This window comes from Anabrus simplex, chromosome 1 (assembly GCF_040414725.1).
Source record: "Anabrus simplex isolate iqAnaSimp1 chromosome 1, ASM4041472v1, whole genome shotgun sequence".
Lineage (NCBI taxonomy): Eukaryota > Metazoa > Arthropoda > Insecta > Orthoptera > Tettigoniidae > Anabrus > Anabrus simplex.
This window is the reverse complement of record NC_090265.1, coordinates 1,600,686,269-1,600,709,065: the sequence shown is the minus strand read 5'-3', so window position 1 is coordinate 1,600,709,065 and position 22,797 is coordinate 1,600,686,269. Positions and strand designations below refer to the sequence as shown.

The 22,797-nt window shown below is 41.4% G+C and overlaps 1 protein-coding gene across 1 annotated transcript in view; it reads left to right on the top strand.

Annotated features, from left to right (window-relative positions):
* Nucleotides 1-2,956: 2,956 nt before the first annotated feature.
* LOC136862955 (protein yellow) overlaps nucleotides 2,957-22,797 on the top strand; it is a 43,311-nt gene continuing 23,470 nt past the window's right edge. Inside the window, exon 1 of the mRNA XM_067139253.2 lies at nucleotides 2,957-3,161. Within this exon, the coding sequence (XP_066995354.2) occupies nucleotides 2,957-3,161 (205 nt within the window). The remainder of the gene's footprint in view (nucleotides 3,162-22,797) is intronic.

Sequence of the window (22,797 nt, the reverse complement as noted above, 5' to 3'; positions counted from 1 at the left end):
AAACATTCCTTACTGCAACTAGTCATCATGGCAAGAAACTGTATTAGAAGTCTTCCGCCAATGGCTTAAATTTTTTTACGTTTTGATTTTAACTTATTATGTTGTAATAATGAATAACAATGTTTCCTTCAGTAATAACTTTAAAGGTCCGTTCTGCCGTGCTAAGGAAACAGACAGTAACTACCTGAAGTTGAAAACTGAGAAAATTGAGATCAAAGTTTAATCAATTTCTCATTACTTTCTACTTTAGGGATGACAGTAAAATAACACATTAACTATAAACAAGCAGGAAAATTTAATTCTCGCACAGCATCTTACTAAAATGATTACCAATAATAAAATGAACCAGGCAGCTATGCGCAGACAGTACTTTCTTAGAATTAAGCCAGTATTTTCAATGAATCAATGTGCAACCTCATAACGCAGGATTTCTGCAGATAATGCTTTCTCACAGCGCAGTCTCTACTTATTGCTTTCTGCCATTGTCTATTGGCAAAGGCAATAACTGATTTTCCCTTTTATTTTGAAAAAAAAATCATGTTACTGGATTTTAACATCTATGCGACTCCAACTATACCAAAAACTACATATTTTTTTTTTTTACTTCTGCGGGTTTTTAAATGCTGTTTGTTCGGGGCGTCGACCTCTGAAGATCTTTTGCCCCTACTTGCACCAAATGTGAGGAACCTGCGTGTATTAAGTAAAAGGCGGGACTGTAAAATGTTGAATGTGAGGAAAGGAACGTTAAGGATGACACATACACCCAGTCCCGAGATATTAATCATTTACAATTAAAAACCCCTGACCCGGCCGGGAATCGAACCCGAGGCCGCCGGGTGACATACCGACTCATTGCCCACTACACCGCGGGGCCGGACTACTTCTGCGATTACTGCCTTTTCTCCTTAGCACTGCAGTGTTGATCAAGCTGGGATGCCTAATCAAAGGATATAGGTTCAATTCTCGGTTTGAAAATCAAGAAAATATCCTTCCTTCCTTCCTTCCTTCCTTCCTTCCTTCCTTCCTTTACATATACAACATCCATCTATTCACGAAATTCCATGCAGGCGGAAATCACTTCAAATGTATAAGTGGTCAAGGCCTGGTCAAGGATTTTAGACGTGTTTAGTTCATTCCTTCGGCTTGGTGGTTGATAAAGTGACAGCGGTGTGAGATACCGAGTTATTTCTTTCAAATTGTTTATCAGTATAACCAAACCTCTAACGCTCATATATCCGGTTCACGATCTTTCCGACCACCCTGTATATTAATGACTGTATCGTCTCACTCCCCTGTTAACAACAATACAGCTATTTACAACTATTACAACTATATAACGTATGTATTTCAATATGAAAGGTATGTTTATTGTTCGATACTTCTTTCCAATTTCCCACCGTAACCTTAGCAGGTGCATCGCCACTTTCCCTCACACAGCTAAGAGACAACACTTCATAACAAACATCATCATCATCATCATCATCTGTTTACCCTCCAGGTTCGGTTTTTCCCTCGGACTTAGCGAGGGATCCCACCTCTACCGCCTCAAGGGTAGTGTCCTGGAGCTTCAGACTCTTGGTCGGGGATACAACTGGGGAGTATGACCAGTACCTCGCCCAGGCGGCCTCACCTGCTATGCTGAACAGGGGCCTTGTGGAGGGATGGGAAGATTGGAAGGGATAGGCAAGGAAGAGGGAAGGAAGCGGCCGTGGCCTTACGTTAGGTACCATCCCGGCATTCGCCTGGAGGAGAAGTGGGAAACCACGGAAAACCACTTCCAGGATGGCTGAGGTGGGAATCGAACCCACCTCTACTCAGTTGACCTCCTGAGGCTGAGTGGACCCCGTTCCAGCCCTCGTACCACTTTTCAAATTTCGTGGCAGAGCCGGGAATCGAACCCGGGCCTCCGGGGGTGGCAGCTAATCACGCTAACGACTACACCACAGAGGCGGACCATAACAAACATACAGTCACAATATCAGTTGTGAGAAAACAGAGTAGTCGCAAGAGGTGATAAAGTAATATATATTCCTGGCTCTAGAAGGCCCAATAACCCCTAAAACAGTCGTATATAACGACATGAATTGCTGTGAATTGCATCATATTACGGCACAATAACACAACAACACACTCAGCTTACCACACCCATCATCTGCTACGGCGTTACGATCGGGGGATGTTGAACAATCCTGTCCCCTAATTTTTTCACAACTGTAGAATCGTAATACAAGTATAACATTTGGCGGCGAAGGCGTGTCATCAGTTCTTGATGTCAAGCATTTGGCCTTGATTCTTTCTAAGCCGAGAAAAATTCCTTCGCATATCGATGAAACAAATCTTAGACTATGTTTAAAACCAACTTCATCATCATCATCATCATCATCTTCTGTTTACCCTCCAGGTTCGGTTTTTCCCTCGGACTCAGCAAGGGATCCCACCTCTACCGCCTCAAGGGCAGTGTCCTGGAGCTTCAGACTCTTGGTCGGGGGATACAACTGGGGAGTATGACCAGTACCTCGCCCAGGCGGCCTCACCTGCTATGCTGAACAGGGGCCCTGTGGAGGGATGGGAAGATTGGAAGGGATATGCAAGGAAGAGGGAAGGAAGCGGCCGTGGCCTTAAGTTAGGTACCATCCCGGCATTCGCCTGGAGGAGAAGTGGGAAACCACGGAAAACCACTTCCAGGATGGCTGAGGTGGGAATCGAACCCACCTCTACTCAGTTGACCTCCCGAGGCTGAGTGGACCCCGTTCCAGCCCTCGTACCACTTTTCAAATTTCGTGGCAGAGCCGGGAATCGAACCCGGGCCTCCGGGGGTGGCAGCTAATCACGCTAACCACTACATCACAGAGGCGGACTGTACCAACTTCATGCTATACATTATACGTGTGTGTAAATTTATGAAATTAAAGAGGTTGTTAGTTTGTTCACTGAATCACTCTAATGCATGTTTATAATGAATGTTGTTTATGTTTCAGTCGAAAGTGCTCAAAAGCTCTTGGAGCGATTCAATTGGCGAGCCATGGACTTCGCTTACCCGGACGAGGGATCTCGACTGAGGGCGATGCGCACAGGAGAATTCATCCCTGAAAACAATCTGCCAGTGGGTATAGAAATCTGGGGCGACAAGCTGTTCATCTCTGTGCCGCGTTGGAGACAAGGTGAGTAAAGCCGATTTATAAGTTGTCTTCACATTCTTCACATTCTTCTTCAGGGCGGCAGAGTCTACTATCCTCTAATCAGTGATTTCAGTAATTTCTTAAAATGAAGTGCACTTAAATACGGCAGAATATAAGTAAATGAATAAAATGTAAATTTACACCAAGAAGTGGAATGGCTCAGATTATATTTACAGTCACTGATGGGAGTGAATGTGTAGAGGTTATTAAATTTCCTTCTTTGCTAACAGTTTTAGCGTCACACAACAGAGCTAGTTTCTTGGCCACGTTGGAATAGTACAGGTCTTGGATTGTGCTTTTTTTTAAGTCCAACGAAACTAATTTTGAATAAAATGTATAAACTACCTGAAAAAGAAAGCATATGGCAACAGAATTATACCTGAAGAAAGAAACGATCCAAATAGAATGATATATAATAATTTCGTGTAGCTATTTCTAGCCGAGTGCAGCCCTTGTAAGGCAGACCCTCCGATGAGGGTGGGCGGCATCTGCCATTTGTAGGTAACTGCGTGTTATTGTGGTGGAGGATAGTGTTCTGTGTGGTGTGTGAGTTGCAGGGATGTTGAGGACAGCACAAACACCCAGCCCCCGGCCCATTGTAATTAACCAATTAAAGTTAAAATCCCCGACCAGGCCGGGAATCGAACCCGGGACCCTCTGAACCGAAGGCCAGTACGCTGACCATTCAGCCAACGAGTCGGACATAGAATGATATGATCGTTCTTGAAAAAACACCATCAAATTCTATTAAACCACAGTGAAAAATGTTTAGAAATGTATGAACATTTGCGTTATTTCTGTTTAATTCCTAAAAATATTAGACATTTGAAACTTATCTTAATGAATTCCTCACTTCTCTCCACTCTAGCATAGAATGCTAGTGGATGATGTCATTCTATTTAAATTTTGTTTCTTTTTCAGGAATAATCCTCTTACCAAACGTTTTCTCTTTCAGATAGTTTGTAAATTTATTTATTCAAAATTAGTTTCGGTAGACTGAAGAACCTATTTTTTTTACCACTGACAAACCCTTATATGAGCCATCCAATTGGAGAAGAACCTTACTCGAACATTCTTCTCAACATCAACAAGGCTAAGCTTATCAAGTGAACATTTTATCGTCAGTTAAAGTGCAGTTTTTAACATGTTTTCTTCCTTGCGTGATTTTATCCTGTAATTTTGTTTTGACAACTCACTTTTAATAAGTATTTAGCTAAATTACTTTGTTTGTGTAACAGCTGAAGATGGCCTAATGATGGGTCGAAACATGTACTGATGTTGAAGCTATTTCTATAGGTAATAGTAATTGACAAGTATTGACTAGATGGAAATTTTAATAAATTATTTTAATAGAATATAAATTTTATATACCTATGTTAGAAATTAACTGAGTCAAAATTGGAAAGATATCACCAAAAAAAAGGTCTAGGATTGGTAAGTTAGCTGCCATGAACATTTTTTAATGATATTTGTTTGTGGCGTCGACCCCTGGGGATCTTTTGCCACTACTTGCACATATAATATGAACCTGCGTGTAATTGGAATTGCGGAAGTGTAGTGTTGAATGCGAGGAAAGGAACATTAAGGACGACACAAACACCCAGTCCCCAGGCCAGGGATATTAATCATTTACAATTAAAAACCCCTGACCCGGCCGGGAATCGAACCCGGGGCCGTCGGGTGACAGGCGGATGGTCTGTTTCAAATCCGCTATCTCCAGATTGCAAGTTTCCAGCTCCACGATCCTACCGCGTAGCCAACTCACTCGATTGGTTATATCATATGATTCATTAAAAATGCCCTACCTCTGAATTCAGGTTCTTAATTTTGGCGTACGGAAAACTTTTTTCGTTTATACGAATTCCCAAGTTTCCAGTCGATGCATGATGTTTAATGGTTGAGTCACTTCTGAGACACCATGTAGCTCCAGTAATGAAAATAATTGTCTTAAGAACATGAACTGTATTAGTCGTTGACGTGGCGATCTACTCCAATCCTTATTCAGAATATAAAATACATTGCTCAGTATTGTGTCGCGAAAATTATTTTGGAACCAGAACCAATTACGTGGACTTGTTACAGGCATGACTGACAGCCATTAAGAAACATCCCGTTAATCGCGGCTGGGCCAACTGTTAATTAACAGTCAGCCCTAAAGTAAGTGGTTCAGACCTCTGGGGCATACTCTGACAGCGCGAAAGACAAGCAGGAGATATTAAATTAGGAACTGTCCACTGAGAATCTTTCTTAGAGTAATGAGGGTTATTTGAGATTCACTACAACTGCATGATGTAGCAGTGACACCGCTGTGAGGTAATAAAAATGCATCAAAGTGCACTTACCTTATTCCTCAGTTAATTAAGAATGTCAGAATTTCTTGTGGGGAGAAGAGATCTGAAGCCATCGCCTGGAGTGGCGGTTCACACAAAGCGAAACCACTTCTAAACAAGATTACGAAATCATTCCCATCTCAGATGTATTTCAAAGTTGATTGTTACAAAATTCTTTCCTCGGGTGTTTTACATTGGGTAATAAGCGAAGAAAAACACTAACTAGTTTAGTTCAGCACGTTAAAGCGTGGTGGCTCTAGATCCGGGAAGGCGCGAAGGTTCGTATCCTACCATTGGCCGCCCTGGCTGGAAGCAGTTTTCCGTGGTTTCCCACTTCCAGTTCCAAATTAATGCAAGAACAGTGCTTTTCTAAAACGCCTTAGCTACTTCCTCCCTAGTTCTTATAATAATAATAATAATAATAATAATAATAATAATAATACAATCTACTTTTAGAAACATGACCCTTAACGGGTTTGCCATAATACAGTACTGTAAAAAAATATGTCTTGGAATATAATTTTTTTTAAAGAAGCACGGACCCACGCAGAGCCGCCTCGACAATCGTAGCTAGGTAGCTTTCCTTGAGGGCAAACATCAATTAATCAGTCAATCAATCAATCAATCAATCAATCAAAAACATCGAAACCTTTTACGATTCAGTAATATTGTATATTTAATACCTTAGACCTTGCTGAAAATGAAAATCTGCAGCCAGTTTCCAGTCATTCGATCGGGTCAGGAATGGAATGAATGAAGCCCCCTTCTCGCGGCGAGGATAGGAACTGTGCCGGCTACCTAAGTCTGTCGCACTCCTCTGCGGCAATGATCAAGGACTGACATATGAAATGAAATGATACTGGAGAGTGTCGCTGGAATGAAAGATGACTGGGAAAACGTGACCCAAACGGCGCAGCCGTTTTTTTTAGTTGTGTTTATGAGACTAAGTTTATAGTGAACTGAAGATTTTACGCTCTGTAAGAGTGTTTCAGAAAGAATCACCCTAAAATTAATATTTTTAGAAGCTATTTTACACAAAATTGTATAAAACTATATCACTTTATAGGAATAATAATAATAATAATAATAATAATAATAATAATAATAATAATAATAATAATAATAATAATAATAATAATGTTATTTTTATGTCCCACTAACTGCCTTTTACGGTAGTGTTCAGTATAGGCTACTCCATTTCCGGACATACTGGATGTTGGAGAGATATGCGTACGCTTAACAGCTTGCCATTATCTCATCATGGCGAAATAACTGAAAGTGGTCCTTTAACTGAAGAATCACTTGTGTTGTATAACATGTAGCCTACCACTTGCTGTCAGCTAAACTGGTTTACAAGGTTGCTTTCTATCCGCCCAAGTTCGGATGTGATTAATATGCATCTGACATAATTGGTGAATTCAGGTTTCCGGGCGCTTTCTCTGCAAGGTGTTAATAAGTTGCATAAACATCAAAATCGCTTACAATAGCCCTAATTTCTTACTAATACACTTCTTTTACGTGTGATATGTTCCTTACTTTATGTATAAGGCACAAGTTTATTTCACTCTGGTGTTTATTTGGTGGACAATTCGGCGCCAGTTTACGCTTCTAGTATGCAACATTCAACACAATTCATGAAATCGGGCTGGTAAATTTTAGCTGAATATTCATTTCGCTAGTAAATCTAATGCACACATACACACACTTGTTTACCTATCAAGTGGCTGTGCGGTTTGGGTCACATAGCTATCAGCTTGAATTCGGGAGATAGTAGGTTCGAACCCCACTGTCGACAGCCCTGAAGATGGTTTCCCATTTTCACACCAAGCAAACGCTGGTGTTGTAGTTTGATTAAGACCATGGTCCCTTCCTTCTCACTGCTAGCCCTTTCCTATCCAGTCGTCACCTATCTGTGTCGGTGCGACGTACAGTAAAGCAGATTGAAAGAAACACATTTGTTTTCCTCATATTTCCTCATTGATAGCGAGGTGGAGAACGAGCGGAGTGCTCCAGCCAGGGACACATCCAAATCAGTGATTACAAAAGCAATCACGAATCAATGTCTGTCAAATCCTATTGAGGGTTTTCTTTTTCCACTCCGAAATGGTGGACCCCCTGTGTGTGAGGGCGGTAGAATAACACCCACGGTGTCCCCTACCTGTTGTAAGAGGCGACTAATAGGGGCCACAGAGGCTCTGAACTTTGGAGAGTGGGTTGGCGACTATGGGACTCTTAGCAGAATCTTGGCTTCCACTTACTTGTACCAGGCTCTTCACTTTCATCTATCCTATTCGAACACCCGTTGTCAATTATTCTTCTTTTCCAACTCCGAAGGTATTAGGTATCGAGGCCTAGGGAGTCTTTTATTTTCATGTCTTTCTTTGCCCGATATCTTCATTTTTCGAATTGCCGGACCCCTTCCATTTTTTCTCTCTGATTAATGTTATATAGAGGATGGTTGCCTACTTGTACTTCCTATTAAAACAATAATCACCACCACTCTGAGATGGGGGAGCGGAGCATGTTTGCCCACCTCTGAACTCATTCTGGTTAGGAATAAGGAATCGGTCAGGTGGTAAATCCTTTGGAAACTTAATGTTGCTTCATCTAGGGACTACAGTAATCTTTGTAATGTTATGTGTGTGTTTGACTAAGCATTACATTATAATTTATGTACGTCTTCTCTCAATTGTAATTAATTGACACTAGGATTGGAGAGTAATCTATAGTGACCGATAGATTCACATAGAAAACATGACAAACTATTTCTGGAATAGGCTAGTGTGAGCTTTTTAAGACCATACTGGTTCTCTGTAGTACTGTCAACCATCACAGAAACACGTGGTAGATGAACACATTCCGTAATAATAATGGCGTATGGTCTCTGCAGAGGCCTGGTGCAGGTCTTTCGAGTTGACGCCCTATAAAGACCTGCGCGTCAGTGAGATAGGACCTTACCTGAGATAATTTCTGGTGCTGAACATGGCACAAACACCCAGCCCTCAAGCCAGAGGAATTAAACAATGAACATTAAAATACCAGGCCCGGTCTAGAATCGAAGCCGGAACCCCTTGGACCAAAGTTCAGCATGTTTGCCATTTATCTATGGAGCCGGACAACACATCCCGTAAAAAGTGGGCCAAGCCATCGTGTATGATACAGAAAAAAACAATTCGAAGGGGGCTGTGTCGATGTCACGACGGTAAGTTTTGACGTAAAATGTGTACCGTGTGACATGTACTGTCGAAGTTAAGTACCGAGTCAAAAAGGGTCTGAAATTGTAGAATTAAGAATTAGTAAGGTCCGCCTCTGTGGTGTAGTGGTTAGTGTGATTAGCTTCCACCCATAGAAACCCGGGGTCGATTCACGGCTCTGCCACGAAATTTGAAAAGTGGTACGAGGGCTGGAACGGGGTCCACTGAGCCTCGGGAGGTCAAATGAGTAGAGGTGGGTTCGATTCCAACCTCAGCCGTCCTCAAAGTGGTTTTCCGTGGTTTCGCACTTCTCCTCCAGGCAAATGGCGGAATGATACCCAACTTAAGGCCACGGCCGTTTCCTTCCCTCTTCTTTGTTTATCCCTCCTAATATTCTCATATCCCCTCCCGCAAGGCCCCTGTTCAGCATAGCAGGTGAGGCAGCCGGGCGAGGTACTGGTCATCCTCCCCAGTTGTATCCCCCGACCTAGAGTCTGAAGATCCAGGACACTGCCCTTGAGGCGGTAGAGGTGGGATCCCTCGCTGTGTCCGAGGGAAAAGCCGACCCTGGAGGGTAAAGAGATAAAGAAGAAGAAGAATTAGTAAGGAAAATTAGTGTCAGATTAATTCCTGGGGGCAAAAGCGGCCGGGATTAGAGATAACCACTCAACTTCACCAAGTGCCGAGGTTACGGACAGTGGAAGCCTTTAACTTCCACCTCTCCAAGAGCCGTCTTGGGCTGTGCGGAAATGTCGAAAAACAATAATAAAAATGTATTTCACAACATAGTGGAGACATTTTGGTGGCGCCAAATTTTCTTACCAAGCACTATTATTGCACCTTCATTGTCTGTGGGCCTCGTCTTCCAGATCTACGTCATGTAAAGGACAGTAGTATCAAAACATAAAAACCTCACCTCACAGCGACTTGCCGTGCATGGTTCCACTACAAAGTTAGTCACATAAATACCTATAGCTAATTTGCATCACTAAAAAAATCGACTTGACACTTTTCCAGCACAACAGTTACGCGACCTTACGTTACGGACCATCACTGTGGTATACTTAATTCCAGGTCATTCGGTACTTAATGTTCCACCTTCTATCAACACCAAGAAATACGTTGTCCATCTCGAGAGTAAAGCAGTTGGTGTAAGAACTCAATTACTCAAAATTCATTATTCAGTATTTCGAAGACCTATGGGTCACACCCTGACCGCATGCACAGTAAAAGTCTGCGACCTTTCGACCACCATCTAGTTTGAACGTGCCTTTCTCTCATAAGATTTCGAAAGTTGAAATTGAGGAAGCGGGATTAGCCATTTCCGTGGGCTACCTACACGAACTTTCGTGTTGTATTCCGGTTTGATGTTGGCTATTAACTTGTTCCCGATTAGGAAACACTTGTTATACGGTGTGTTAATCTTTATAATCGTTGAATTTGTCGATTTATAACTGTTAGGTTCTTCAGCCTATCGAAACTAAGTTTGAATAAATAGACCTATATTTCATAAACTACCTGAAAAAGAAAACATCACAAGGTTCTATTAAATCACACTGAAAATATAAGTGTATAATCATTTACATTTATTTCTGTTTAAGTCCTAAAAATATAAATTTGAACATTTTTCAATAAGTCCCCACTTTACTTTAGCATCGAATGCAAGTTGTTCCTATACCGGTACTTTGTCGTTGGTGTATCTTCAAATATTAAAGAACGTATGAATTTTATAGTGGTTAGTGTGATTAGCTGCCACCCCCGGAGGTCCGCGTTCGATTCCCTGTTCTGCCACAAAATTTGAAAAGTGGTACGAGGACTGGAACGGTGTATACTCAGCCTCAAGAGGTAACTGAGTAGAGAGGGGTTCCATTCCCCTCTCATCCATCCTCAAAGTGGTTTCCCATCTTGCCTCCAGGCAAATACCGGGATCGTTCCTAGCTCAAGGCCTCGGCGTATCCTTTCCAAACATTCCATCCCCCCATAACACTCCTATTTAGCATTGCAGGTGAGGCCGCCTGGGCGAGGTACTGGTCCTCCACTCCACTTTTATCCCCGACCAAATGTCTCACGGTCCGTGACACTGCCCTTGAGGCGGTGGAGGTGGGATCCCTTGCTGAGTCCGCGCGAAAACTAACCCTGGAGTTAAACGGATAACGAAATGAACAGTTCTAAAGAATGCACTCATTCATCGCCATAAGATCTATCTGTGTCGGTGCGACGTAAAGCAAATTCTAAAACAAATGCACCCATCTTTAAGACCATGAGTTCCGAATCATACTCCATCACTGGAGCAGTGGATGAGCTCGCTGGAGGCTCCAGTAGTACGGAAATCACCTCACGATGCTCGGCCACCTTGACATTGAGACGATTCCGATAAGATTTTTGACGCTGGGCTTCCGAGATTTTGGACTTTTTGGAATTCTGAAAGTCTCTTCTATTATATGGAATAGGACATCCGATTGTAATGTAAAACAGGGACAAATCCACATCAAGTGACAATTCTAATAAATTGGGTACAAGGCTTGGAAGAAGAAGAACAAAATTGATTTTATTTATGAATTCTAGTGAGCAATTGTTCGTGTATTATTTTATTTATTTATTTATTTATTTATTTATTTATTTATTTATTTATTTATTTATTTATTTATTTATTTATTTATTTATTTATTTATTTATTTATAATTGCGAGTATTTCATCCTGTAATATGGTTGCCAATATAGCACTGAATTGGCAAAATTCTACTTCAATAAAATATGTTTAATTATGAAAACGTGTGCCGACCCCTCTTGCATGCCTGTCATCCGGAGGCCCCGGGTTCGATTTCCGGCCAGGCCAGGGCCTCTCTGGACCTCAGGGCTGGTTCGAGGTGCACGCAGCCTACATGATGACAATTGAGGAGCTATCTGATGGTGAGATAGCGGCTCCGGTCTAGAATAAGGGCTGTCACTTGGTTTCGGGTTTTTTAATTATCAAAAGTATTTTGTCACCAAACTTTGAAGCTGAAACATGCAACTGCATTTCCGAAAGCTGAGAGAAATATATTAGAAGTTAGTTAAGCATGAATGAAGACAGGGCTTTGAATGTCCATCCTTCAAACGCGTTCTATATTTTGAATTGATTACTTTCACTTCACTGAGTGAGTTGGCCGTGCGGTTAGGATAGCGTAAATGTAAGCTTGCATTTGGGGGATGGTCGGCTCGAATCCTAGCGTCGGCCGCCCTGAAGATGGTTTCCCATGGTTTCCAATTTTCACACCAGTCAAATGCTGGGACTGTACCTTAATTAAGTCTTTGCGTCGCCTAAACCCTTCGATGTGTTAGTGCGACGTTAGATCACTAGCAAAAGATTTAAAAAAAGTCATTTGAGAGAAGGTAGGTAGAAGAAAGAATGCAGTCAAAGGAACAGCCGCGGATCTCAAAGAAGAGTATTTGTCTTCATGTAGAAGGAACCAGAAAATATTTTCAGACACACTTGCTTTTGATTAGTTTTAAATTCTCCAGAAATAAACAAAGTGTGGTTTGGTCAGCCCTACTGTAGACCAGCCACTGTGATCTGTTGGCCATTAAATCAAAGAGAACAATTGACTTTAAAATTGAAAAGAACACATTATATTGCAATTTTATGACGGCTAAATATTTAAAATCGTCCGCGAGCTTTGTACGTGTCAACAAACCCCTCTGGATTTTTTTCCACGTGGAGAAAAGGAACTTCCAGGAAACAAAAAGGAAGAAGAAGATATCGAATCACATACGCAGTTTCCATCATCATATGTCCTTTCCACTAGTAGATTTCTCTGGCAGTATCTCTGATCTAAAACCACACCCAATATCTAGCCTCCTACAGTTGAAACGAAGAAGGAAGGAGGTTACACGAGAGGTGAAAGTGAAGGTCTCCGAGTGGAGGCGGTGAGGAGCTTCCAAATTATCGCATACGTACTACATGGCTCGTCAGCTGAGGAGATAACTGTCGGCAACAATAGTCAATCAGACTGTCTGTGTAGGATTGAGCAACATGCAAGGAACGGATTTAGATCGTTTAACGCAAGGGCTTTTCTTTCAGTGTACATAACATAATTTTATAAGTGTAAGTAAAATAAATTCGTGTCCTCGTCCCGAAATAGTGCACTTCGTTTCAGGCACACTCGCAATGGAGGTAAGCTGCATGTACCAGCTTTCCTGTCATTCTTAAATTTCTGGAAATATTGGGAATCGAACCCCCAAGGACGCCAGCTAATAACGCTAAGCGTTACATCACAGTGATGGACAGTTTAAAATAGTACCAGACGGAGATTTTTACAACGGTATGTCGACATAAGCAGAAAATTACGCCTAAGCGTTAGCGTGGAGTATTTCCACTGATTCGTTGTGATCTCCACCCCTGGTTCTGTCACGAATGTGCTACACTCTACGTGTGAATAATAATATAGACTTCTGAACACAGCTTCTCTGCAAACTCGAGCCTCTGAAGCGGATGAAAGTTTTGAAAGCAATTCATTCTTGTAGTTGTCAAAAGATAGCTATTAATGACTCTAGGCAGGTGGTAGTGATTATCATTTTAAGAGGAAGAATAACTGGGCAACCATCGTTTCTTAACATTAATCAGAAGAAAAGGAAAGAAGAAGTCCTACCGTTGGAAGAATGAAGATAGGTACCGGCAAAAGAAAGGGAGATTTTTCTTTCAATTTTCCTTTAAGTCGCACCGACACAGATAGGTTTTATGGCGACGATGGGATATGAAAGGTCTAGAAGAGGAAACGAAGTTGCGGTGGCATTAATCAAGGTACATCTCCAACATTTTCCTGGTGTGAAAATGCGAAACCACGGAAAATCATCTTCACGGCTGCCGACAGGGGGGTGGGGGATTCGAATCCACTATATCCCGAATGCAAGCTCATAGCTGCGCGACCCTAAGAGCACGGCCAACTTTTTTTTCTGCTTATACCCTGCTGCATACCTCTTGAAGTTGTCAGAAAAGCACGAAGTTCATACTTCGCATCTTCCCGGTTTTAGTCTCGTAAACTTCTTGCAAACAGACAAACTCTATACTTTTCAGTCTTCCATATTGCAGAATACAAACACAAACACACTCACTTCACATCAGTTTTTAACTTCAAATTTACAAGAGAAAATGCTCTTGATATTTGTAATACGAACCATTCAATATTATATAATAATATTTTCCTGTATAACGTTCCGATTAATTGACTGATTTCTGGCTTGGTCGGGGATTTTAACTGGATATGATTTATTCCTGGGCATTTTGATCTTCTTAATACATATCCATCAACATCCAACACACCACACTACAAACCACCACAAAAAACACGCAGTAGTGAGTGGGTACATCCCTACACTACACTTAGGATTGGCGTCAAGAATGACATCCGGCCGTAACACTCCGTGCTTACAGAAATAAAACTCCGCCAAGAGCAAGGTGTCTTTTAAAACTATCTAGCTGTTTCTCTTTGTATTAAGCTTCGAATTATAATTTAGTATGATTTACGAATTCATATCATCTGTTTCATAAATTAAAGATGGCGATCTGAAAGGCAGAATGTGAAGATCTGTATAAGAAGTCTGTTTTCTTTTCTACAGTTTCATGGACTGAAGTAATGCAAGATAAAGGATGATGGTGATGATGATTGTTGTTATTGTTTAAAGGGGAATAACATCTAGGCCATCGGCCCAATGCAAGCTGAATCCACATCGGTGAATCTTAATTTACTAATGAACACTAATCAATCGTTACAGAAGTATTCATATCACTCGAACTAAGTGAAATTTTAAAGAAGATACTTAAGAACTAAATAACAACGAATCTGGCGCTTTAGTGGGCCAAGTCGTGATCAATTTTCAAAATAATCGGACGGTTGATCATTTTAAACAATGTAAACGAACTCATTAGGTAAGAAGTAAAAGAAGAATCAGTCACATTGATTGCTGAGACACCTCAGAAGAAACGTATTTGAGGACATAAATGAATAGGAAAGATTAAGAATACAACGATCGTTGCCATAAGACCTATCTGTGTCGGTGCGACGTAAAGCCACAAGCAAAAGAAAAGAATACAACGCGAAGAATATCGATCGCATATCCTCGGAAAGCGTTGACGGTATTCCACAACAGCAGTAGGAGCACTACCATTGCAGAAGGCGTAAACATGCAGCATATCTGCATATTCTCCATTAGTATAGATCTATGTAATGTCATGTGATCTCGTCCGGTAGAAAGCTCCTAGTGTTTTTCTTGATGACCACTACTCACGGTAGACATCCAAACACACCTCAGCCACAACAAATTAAGCCTTCAAGAAATTTCCATCGTTGTAATATAGGCCAATTCAAAGAACATTTAAATTTTCATGACCGCATTGTATTCGAAATACATTGTCAACGTCTTATGTCACATTTAGGTCACGTTCAGTACATAAACCTTCTTCTTCTTTTCCTACCGCTTTTCCCGCACCTGTGGGGTCGTGGATGCGAACTGCGTCACACATGTGGATTTGGCTTTATTTTTTTTTATTTTTTTTTTGCTAGGGGCTTTACGTCGCACCGACACAGATAGGTCTTATGGCGACGATGGGATAGGAAAGGCCTAGGAGTTGGAAGGAAGCGGCCGTGGCCTTAATTAAGGTACAGCCCCAGCATTTGCCTGGTGTGAAAATGGGAAACCACGGAAAACCATCTTCAGGGCTGCCGATAGTGGGATTCGAACCTACTATCTCCCGGATGCAAGCTCACAGCCGTGCGCCTCTACGCGCACGGCCAACTCGCCCGGTTGGCTTTATTTTACGGTCGGATGCCCTTCCTCACGCCAACCCTATATGGAGGGATGTAATCACAATTGCGAGTTTCTGTGGGGGTTGGTAGTGTGGTATGTTGTCTGAATATGATGAGGAGAATGTTGGGACGGACATAAATACCGAGTCCCCGAACCAGAAGAATTTTACTCTACCATCCCCACCGACAGGAGAGCACTTCCGGAGAAAATTCAAAATGCCAAAGTCTTAAAATCAGGCTCAACGTAAAAAATTCTTTCATGTACTCAATTGTACTGACTACAATCGTAATTTGGCTTGGGATGGATTCTCTTTCCAGTGAAAGTAGTTCTTTAAGGAGTAACGTATAATGCTATAGCAAGTGGAATGGCTTCATCGTTATTACAATAATTATAGTGTCGAGAACCGGCAGAAATGCCTTTCACTCAATGCACCTCGTTAGACAGAATAGTTATGTAATGACAAGAGTGATAGGCAGCACGCTATAGGTGTTTGCAGCTCTTATTGACAACAGTAACAGTTACACGCTGAACATCACTTAAGGCGAAGAAAAATACCCGATTTGTAGAACAGTTACATCCAGTAATATCACGACTTGGCACTGCTCGAAAATTACGGATTCGATCTTAGATACAGGTGGTTATTTACGAGTACCATAAATGTTTGAGTTCAGGCTTCCACTGTCTGCTGAACAGAGGGTGAGATTAGTTATTTGTCTGCGTTGGACTGTGCTGTTATTCTAGTGTATGGAAACTTGCTGATATAGTATAGAAACCGAGGTTTATGTCGGTAGCGAAATGTTACGACGCCTCTGCTGCACTCATGCCAACCCCTTATCCGGATGTAGCAATTTCTTTGCGTTGATTGGCAGCCTACTTTTACCTTATGTTCGTATTCGGTGGACACAAGTTGCAATCTGACGAGGTCAAGATGGCTAAACGGTCGGTATACAACGATTCGATAGGCCGGAAACATTAAACATTATTCACAAATTATATCGTCACTAGGGGCTGCCTGGCCGAGGCGGTAAAGGCGTGCTCGGTTCACCCGGAAGGAGGTGAGTTCGAATCCCCGTCAGGAAGTCGTAAAATTTAAGAAACGAGATTTCCACTTCCGGAGGTGCATATGGCCCTGAGGTTCACTCAGCCTACACCAAAAATGAGTACCAGGTTAATTCCTTCATGGCCTGTACGGAGGTGTCTTTGTTTTGTTTGTATATCGTCACTGTTACAATCAAATCAATCAATAAATCAATCAATCAATCACTACTGATCTGCATTTAGGGCAGTCGCCCAGGTGGCAGATTCCCTATCTGTTGTTCTCCTAGCCTTTTATTAAATGAGCGCAAAGAAATTGGAAAATTATTGAACATTTCCCTTGGTAAGTTATTCCAATCCCTAACTCCCCTTCCGATAAACGAATATTTGCCCGAATTTGTCCTCTTGAATTCCAACTTTATCTTCATATTGTGAGCTTTCCTACTTTTAAGGGGAGACCCTACTGAGTTTTAATTTTTCTACAATTCTTATCTGATTTTCACCAAATTTTGTTAGTACATTGAGATAAGTAAGTTTAAGCTAATTATAACATTTGAATGAATTTGAATGGATATTTTTCAATTTATAACAATTTTTTTGAAAAAAGTACATCATTTTCAAAATGTCCCATGCACAATATTTTTGAAAATATTTTCTTGAAACTTTCTTACAATAGTCACAACACATATTTTAATAATAATTCGTATTCATTTCAAAAACAATCCATTGGTTATCCAATTATTTCCATTTTTCTTGCTACACCTCATAACCATGTTAAAACCTATGAATATTTTGGATTTCACACCCAATATCTCTGAAAATTATAATTACATTTTAAAACGGATACTAAGTTTCATGAACCTTATAATGTAGAGTGTGTGGACACAGTTTGAAGGTAATCGTGCAAAAACTGTTGTGCAAGGAATGTTTTAAACATCTGAAATTGTTAGTTCTGAGAAAAAGATAGTTTTATAAATAAACATCTGTCAAGTAATAATACCTTCATCAGAACTTCCCAGCACCTATGTTTCTCCTTCCTTAGCCCTTTTTCTCTCTTCAGCAACTGATTTTGACTGCTTCTGCTTCTTGCTAACAGTTTTTTTGTCTTCTTTACTATTCATGGCACTTTTCTGCTTCCTGTCTCTGTCACGTTCATGACCCACTTTGTAAGTGGTTTCACTCAATTGTCTGCCATCAACTGCCATTTTGACCTTTTGACAGGCTACGGAACCCATATTGAACTCCCCCACAGCATTTACAACAGCCATGTCCACCCTTACTTTGGAAACAAAGGTCTGTTTAGGGCATTTATGCCAAATAACAGATTGTTAACTCTCATTTGGATTTTGAGTTTTTTCCCTAATACACCTCTTCAACAAACCATCAAAAATAAGATAACAGATGGCAGCACTAGGCCATTCCTAAACATCATGCTCAAGAATCAAGTTGAAACACAAAGGAATCTTTGAGCTATGCCACTTTATCTGCAGGGAAGTGGGCGTGTCCATTCAAACTGAAGTGCACGTGTCATTTTAACGCCCCCGCAGAGCATTTAAAAATGGCCGTACAAGCAAAAAATTATATCACAATGCGCGGCAAGGAATGAAATATCATCTGATGGAAAAATCTCATTTTCGGTTTCTGGACCATTTTTGACTGAAAAACTCAGTAGGGTCTCCCCTTAAAGACACCACTCAAACGTATTCGTCTACTGATGTCCTCCCCTCCTCTGACAGCTCGAAACATACCATTTAATCGAGCAGCTCGTCTCCTTTCTCCCAAATCTTCCCAGCCCAAACTTTGCAACATTTTTGTAACGCTACTCTTTTGTCGGAAATCACCCAGAACAAATCGAGCTGCTTTTCTTTGGAAACCTTGCTCCTCCTGTCCATTATTCTCCTCAAGACTGGTCATGCCTCCCTGCCACATATGCATAGGCAGTCCATCAGTACAATATTTCCGTTGGTTCATTTTTCTTTGCTAGCGTCTAAAGGAAAATGAACTTTAAATACATTGTAGTGTGGGAGTGCATGGATACGTCATGTAAACACACATTCCTAAGTACGGTAAGGTTCAATTTCCTTTACGGATAACCATAGAAAACTGATCATTACGAACGCTGTTCTGATAGACTACACATCCACATGTGGCTGGGAGGAGTGATCAGTCTTAAGGGAAATAATGGATAGGAAGAACCTTGGGAGATACGAAGTTTTACTGGAACAGCGACGATGTGCCCGGTGATGTGCTAGAAAATGAGTCGAAAGCGAATATTTCAATGAATAATTGATTTTTATGACCACATTGCACTCGAAATAGACTTTCAACGTGTTAGTATTACAGTAGGTCGTGTTCAGTACATATCGAAGAAATGTTAAGTACAGAAGTTTTTAATAATAATAATAATGTTATTTGTTTTACGTCCCACTAACTACTCTTTTACGGTTTTCGGAGACGCCGAGGTGCCGGAATTTAGTCCCGCGGGAGTTCTTTTACGTGCCAGTAAATCTACTGACACGAGGCTGACGTATTTGAGCACCTTCAAATACCACCGGACTGAGCCAGGTTCGTGGCCTTTCCCTTCCCTTTGCTGATGCTTCGAAGGTTCGGGCCTCTTCATTTTTCGGTTGTTGTTACTGATTAGATCTAAGAGGGAATGCTTGTCTATCCCCCTTAAAACAATATATTTACCACCACACCACCCTCCGAAGATTGGCAACCACCGGGCGAGTTGGCCGTGCGCGTAGAGGCGCGCGGCTGTGAGTTTGCATCCGGGAGATAGTAGGTTCGAATCCCACTATCGGCAGCCCTGAAGATGGTTTTCCGTGGTTTCCCATTTTCACACCAGGCAAATGCTGGGGCTGTACCTTAATTAAGGCCACGGCCGCTTCCTTCCAACTCCTAGGCCTTTCCTATCCCATCGTCGCCATAAGACCTATCTGTGTCGGTGCGACGTAAAGCCCCTAGCAAAAAAAAAAAAAGATTGGCAACCCAGGTGATTACAATCATGCTTAACAGCGGCTCTGAAGGTTTCGGAAATGTTCGTCCTAAATTACTGTGCAGGTTCTTGAGCCAGCAATTCCTGTGTCTTCCCAAAGATCTTTCTTTCTTATTTCCCTCAAAAGGAAGTTGGAGATGTTCATACCATTCCTCTCGCATGACCTCTCCAAAGTTCAGGAGCTTTTTCGTCCGAAGCTCTTTACTTTTGTCTAAGAACTTCTTTGATAGTTGTTTCTTTCTGTCCAGGATAATTTCTGCGTAAGTACGATTCCAAAACTTCGATTCGGATTTTCCAACTTTGAGCCAAAGGACGAAGATACTGATTCCTTTCGAGGCAACTTACTTATGCGAGACAGCTTTTCTGCTTTAACAGCAATTAAGACAAAGTATCGTTCAAGATTAAATATTTAAAATATCACCAATTTCCTTTACAGAGGAAACTTAGCTATAAATTTCAATTAATAGTGTTGCATTAATATTAGTAAACTAAAACTCGTAAAACTATTTATTCTTGATCTAGTATTGTGATGCTTTGATATTGATTTTGAAAGTTATGGAAAGTAAGCCAAAAGGAAAGCTGTACAAGCAACGTAGGATGAAAGATAAAGCCAAAGGCTACCACTATCTATAACTTTAGCATGAACCTCGGTCTTAGCCTGGACGCGTTAGCCTTCGAGAATTAACCTGGCACTAATTTTTGGTGTAGATTGGTTGAACATCAGAGCCGAATGCCTCTCCAAAAGTAGGAATCATTTTTTAAAATTTTCAATTTCCTGGCAGGAAATCGAACCGACGTACTTTCCGGTGAATCGATCACCTCTTTACCACCTCGGCTAGGCAGTGACTTGTACTGAAAATAGTATCAACAAAAATATAAGGTGGATTGTAAACATCTGAAATTATGACTTTTACTTTCATAAAGAATGTTTTCTCTCGTTAGACGGAACTGCGAGGTGAAAGGTTTGAGAGCCAATGCGCTAGTGGCTATGGTAACAAGAAGACCTGAAGACCAGTCCTATCGGCGTAGTAGTCGACTATTTTCCAACATAACATTGTGAGTCATATTTCTTTTACCGAGAGTTCCAGCAAGGATAATTGCTTGTTGTACATGGTAGTACTTGCTGATCACTGAGACGTAGATTAAAGGAACACTGAAAGTTATCGTGTTATTTCGATAATCACGTTTTTTCTCACAATGGGAAAGAGAGAGTGATTTGTCAATAATTCAAAAGGAAATCAATTTCACGGTTCCTAGAAACATCTTCTATATAGCGTGCAACAAAAGAACACGGCTAAATTTCAGAGAGGTTTCCTTGTGTAAAGAGGAAATTGTCCAGATTTATGCGCCTTTGTATAATTGGGTTCCTAGCTCTCAGCGTCTCAAAGAAAATGTACCAGCCATTTTCATGTTTACATTCTCTCAGAAGGTCAGTTGTGGACCTTTGAGGACGTGACAGCCAAGTGGTACAATGAGGAAGAGAAAGTGGTTTGTTAGAAAGTCAGTAGAAAATCATCATCACTATTCTTAGAAACATGCCGGATTGAGTTAGAGCACTGGCCTTGTGAGCTCAAATGGTTTGAAATGGGTACAAGTTTTCCGCATGTAATGTTCGCTATACAGGGCGCAGTAGGACTACGTTGCACCATTTCAACAATGTGTTGCTGTTCCTGCACAGGTTATTGAACGGTACGTTCAGAAGAAAAATGGGAACTTGGAAGAGTAACTGTGCTGAAAACTCTGATAAACACTCTAGATCAGGAATTTGACGTGTCGATAAGCGCCGACGGTATTTCTCGGCAACAGGAGCACTACCATATCTACATTAGTGTAGATGTGTGGCACTTTAGCCAGCGCGTGTACAAGCACAGTTGCTTCTCTCTGATACATTCTCGATCCCTCGCACTTCTTCACTCACAACACGCCATGGACAACTGCGCGTTTAATGGGCTAGGTTAATGGCAGAAAGACATCCCGACCAACGAGGTAGCTTGGGCTAGAATAAAATGTAAAAGAGGTTGGGTGGGTGAAACACATGCATGCGCCCCACTAGCTCGAGAACAATAATGTACATTAAATGAGTTATATCTCGAAAACCATTCGAAATAGGGCATATGATCGTTCATGTCATCTCCTTGAATAGTGATCACTCCTTCTTGGACACCCTGTATATTCATCGTGACGCAGGCGCTGAAAGTCTGAATCTGGAAATTCGTAATTTCTGAAATATCAGAATCTGGAGTACCATGGGCCGCAAAGTTACTTGTTGCAATATGAATATCTGACACTAACTAGTACATGTATCTAATCGCGGTTAAACTGAACAATGTAAAACAGAATCACTTAATGCATACACAATCATTGCGTGAGAGAATTGTAGAGGCCTATCAAACTATACGTAATACGCCCGAAGGTTTTTGGCGGGTTCGTAACGCAGTGAAACGAGAAAGAATGGAGTGCAGCGAGGCAAGGGGTGGACGTCTTGAACATTCATGTAAAGAAATAACAGAGTGCATCATTACAAGAAACTGAAACAAACTGTGCTGTCTCAGAAACTACTCATTATCTGAACCATGTTTATATGCACAATTATTTCTTCTCTGCGTTGAAGGAATCCAACGCTAAAATATTATCATGTCATTTTGTTACATCCTTATAATGTAAATGTATACATTCGGGAAAAAACTCACAAATTATGAGACGTGTGTAGAAAATGCAGAGCCACAGGGAAGACTAGCATTTCATGATACTCTCGTTCTGGGCAGATCTCAGTGACGAAGTCGGTTAATCGTCGTTCTTTTATTCCTAAGAGACCAGATCCATTGACAACTGGTCACAGTCTTCACCTTCAGGCCTCAAGATTCTTTGATTACTGGCTGGGTCGTGGGAATTTAATCCTGAAGGGTCATTTCCCTAACACTATCTTCCACCACACTAACACGCAGTTTCGTATGCACATCGGAGTGCCCACTCACCAAGGTAATAATGAAATATTAAAATCCACAGCCTGTTTCCAGTTTCAACCGGGCCAGGACATTTGTGGGGTTTTTTTCTTTGCTAGTTGCTTTACGTCGCACCGACACAGTTAGGTCTTATGGCGACGATGGGATAGGAAAGGCCTAGGAATTGGAAAGAAGCGGCCGAGTGCGAGCTCACAGCTGCGCGCTCCTAAGCGCACTGCCAACTCGCCCGGGTTTTTTTTTTTTTTTTCGTACAATTGGCTTTACGTCGCACCGACACAGATAGGTTTTATGGCGACAATAGGATAGGAACGGCCT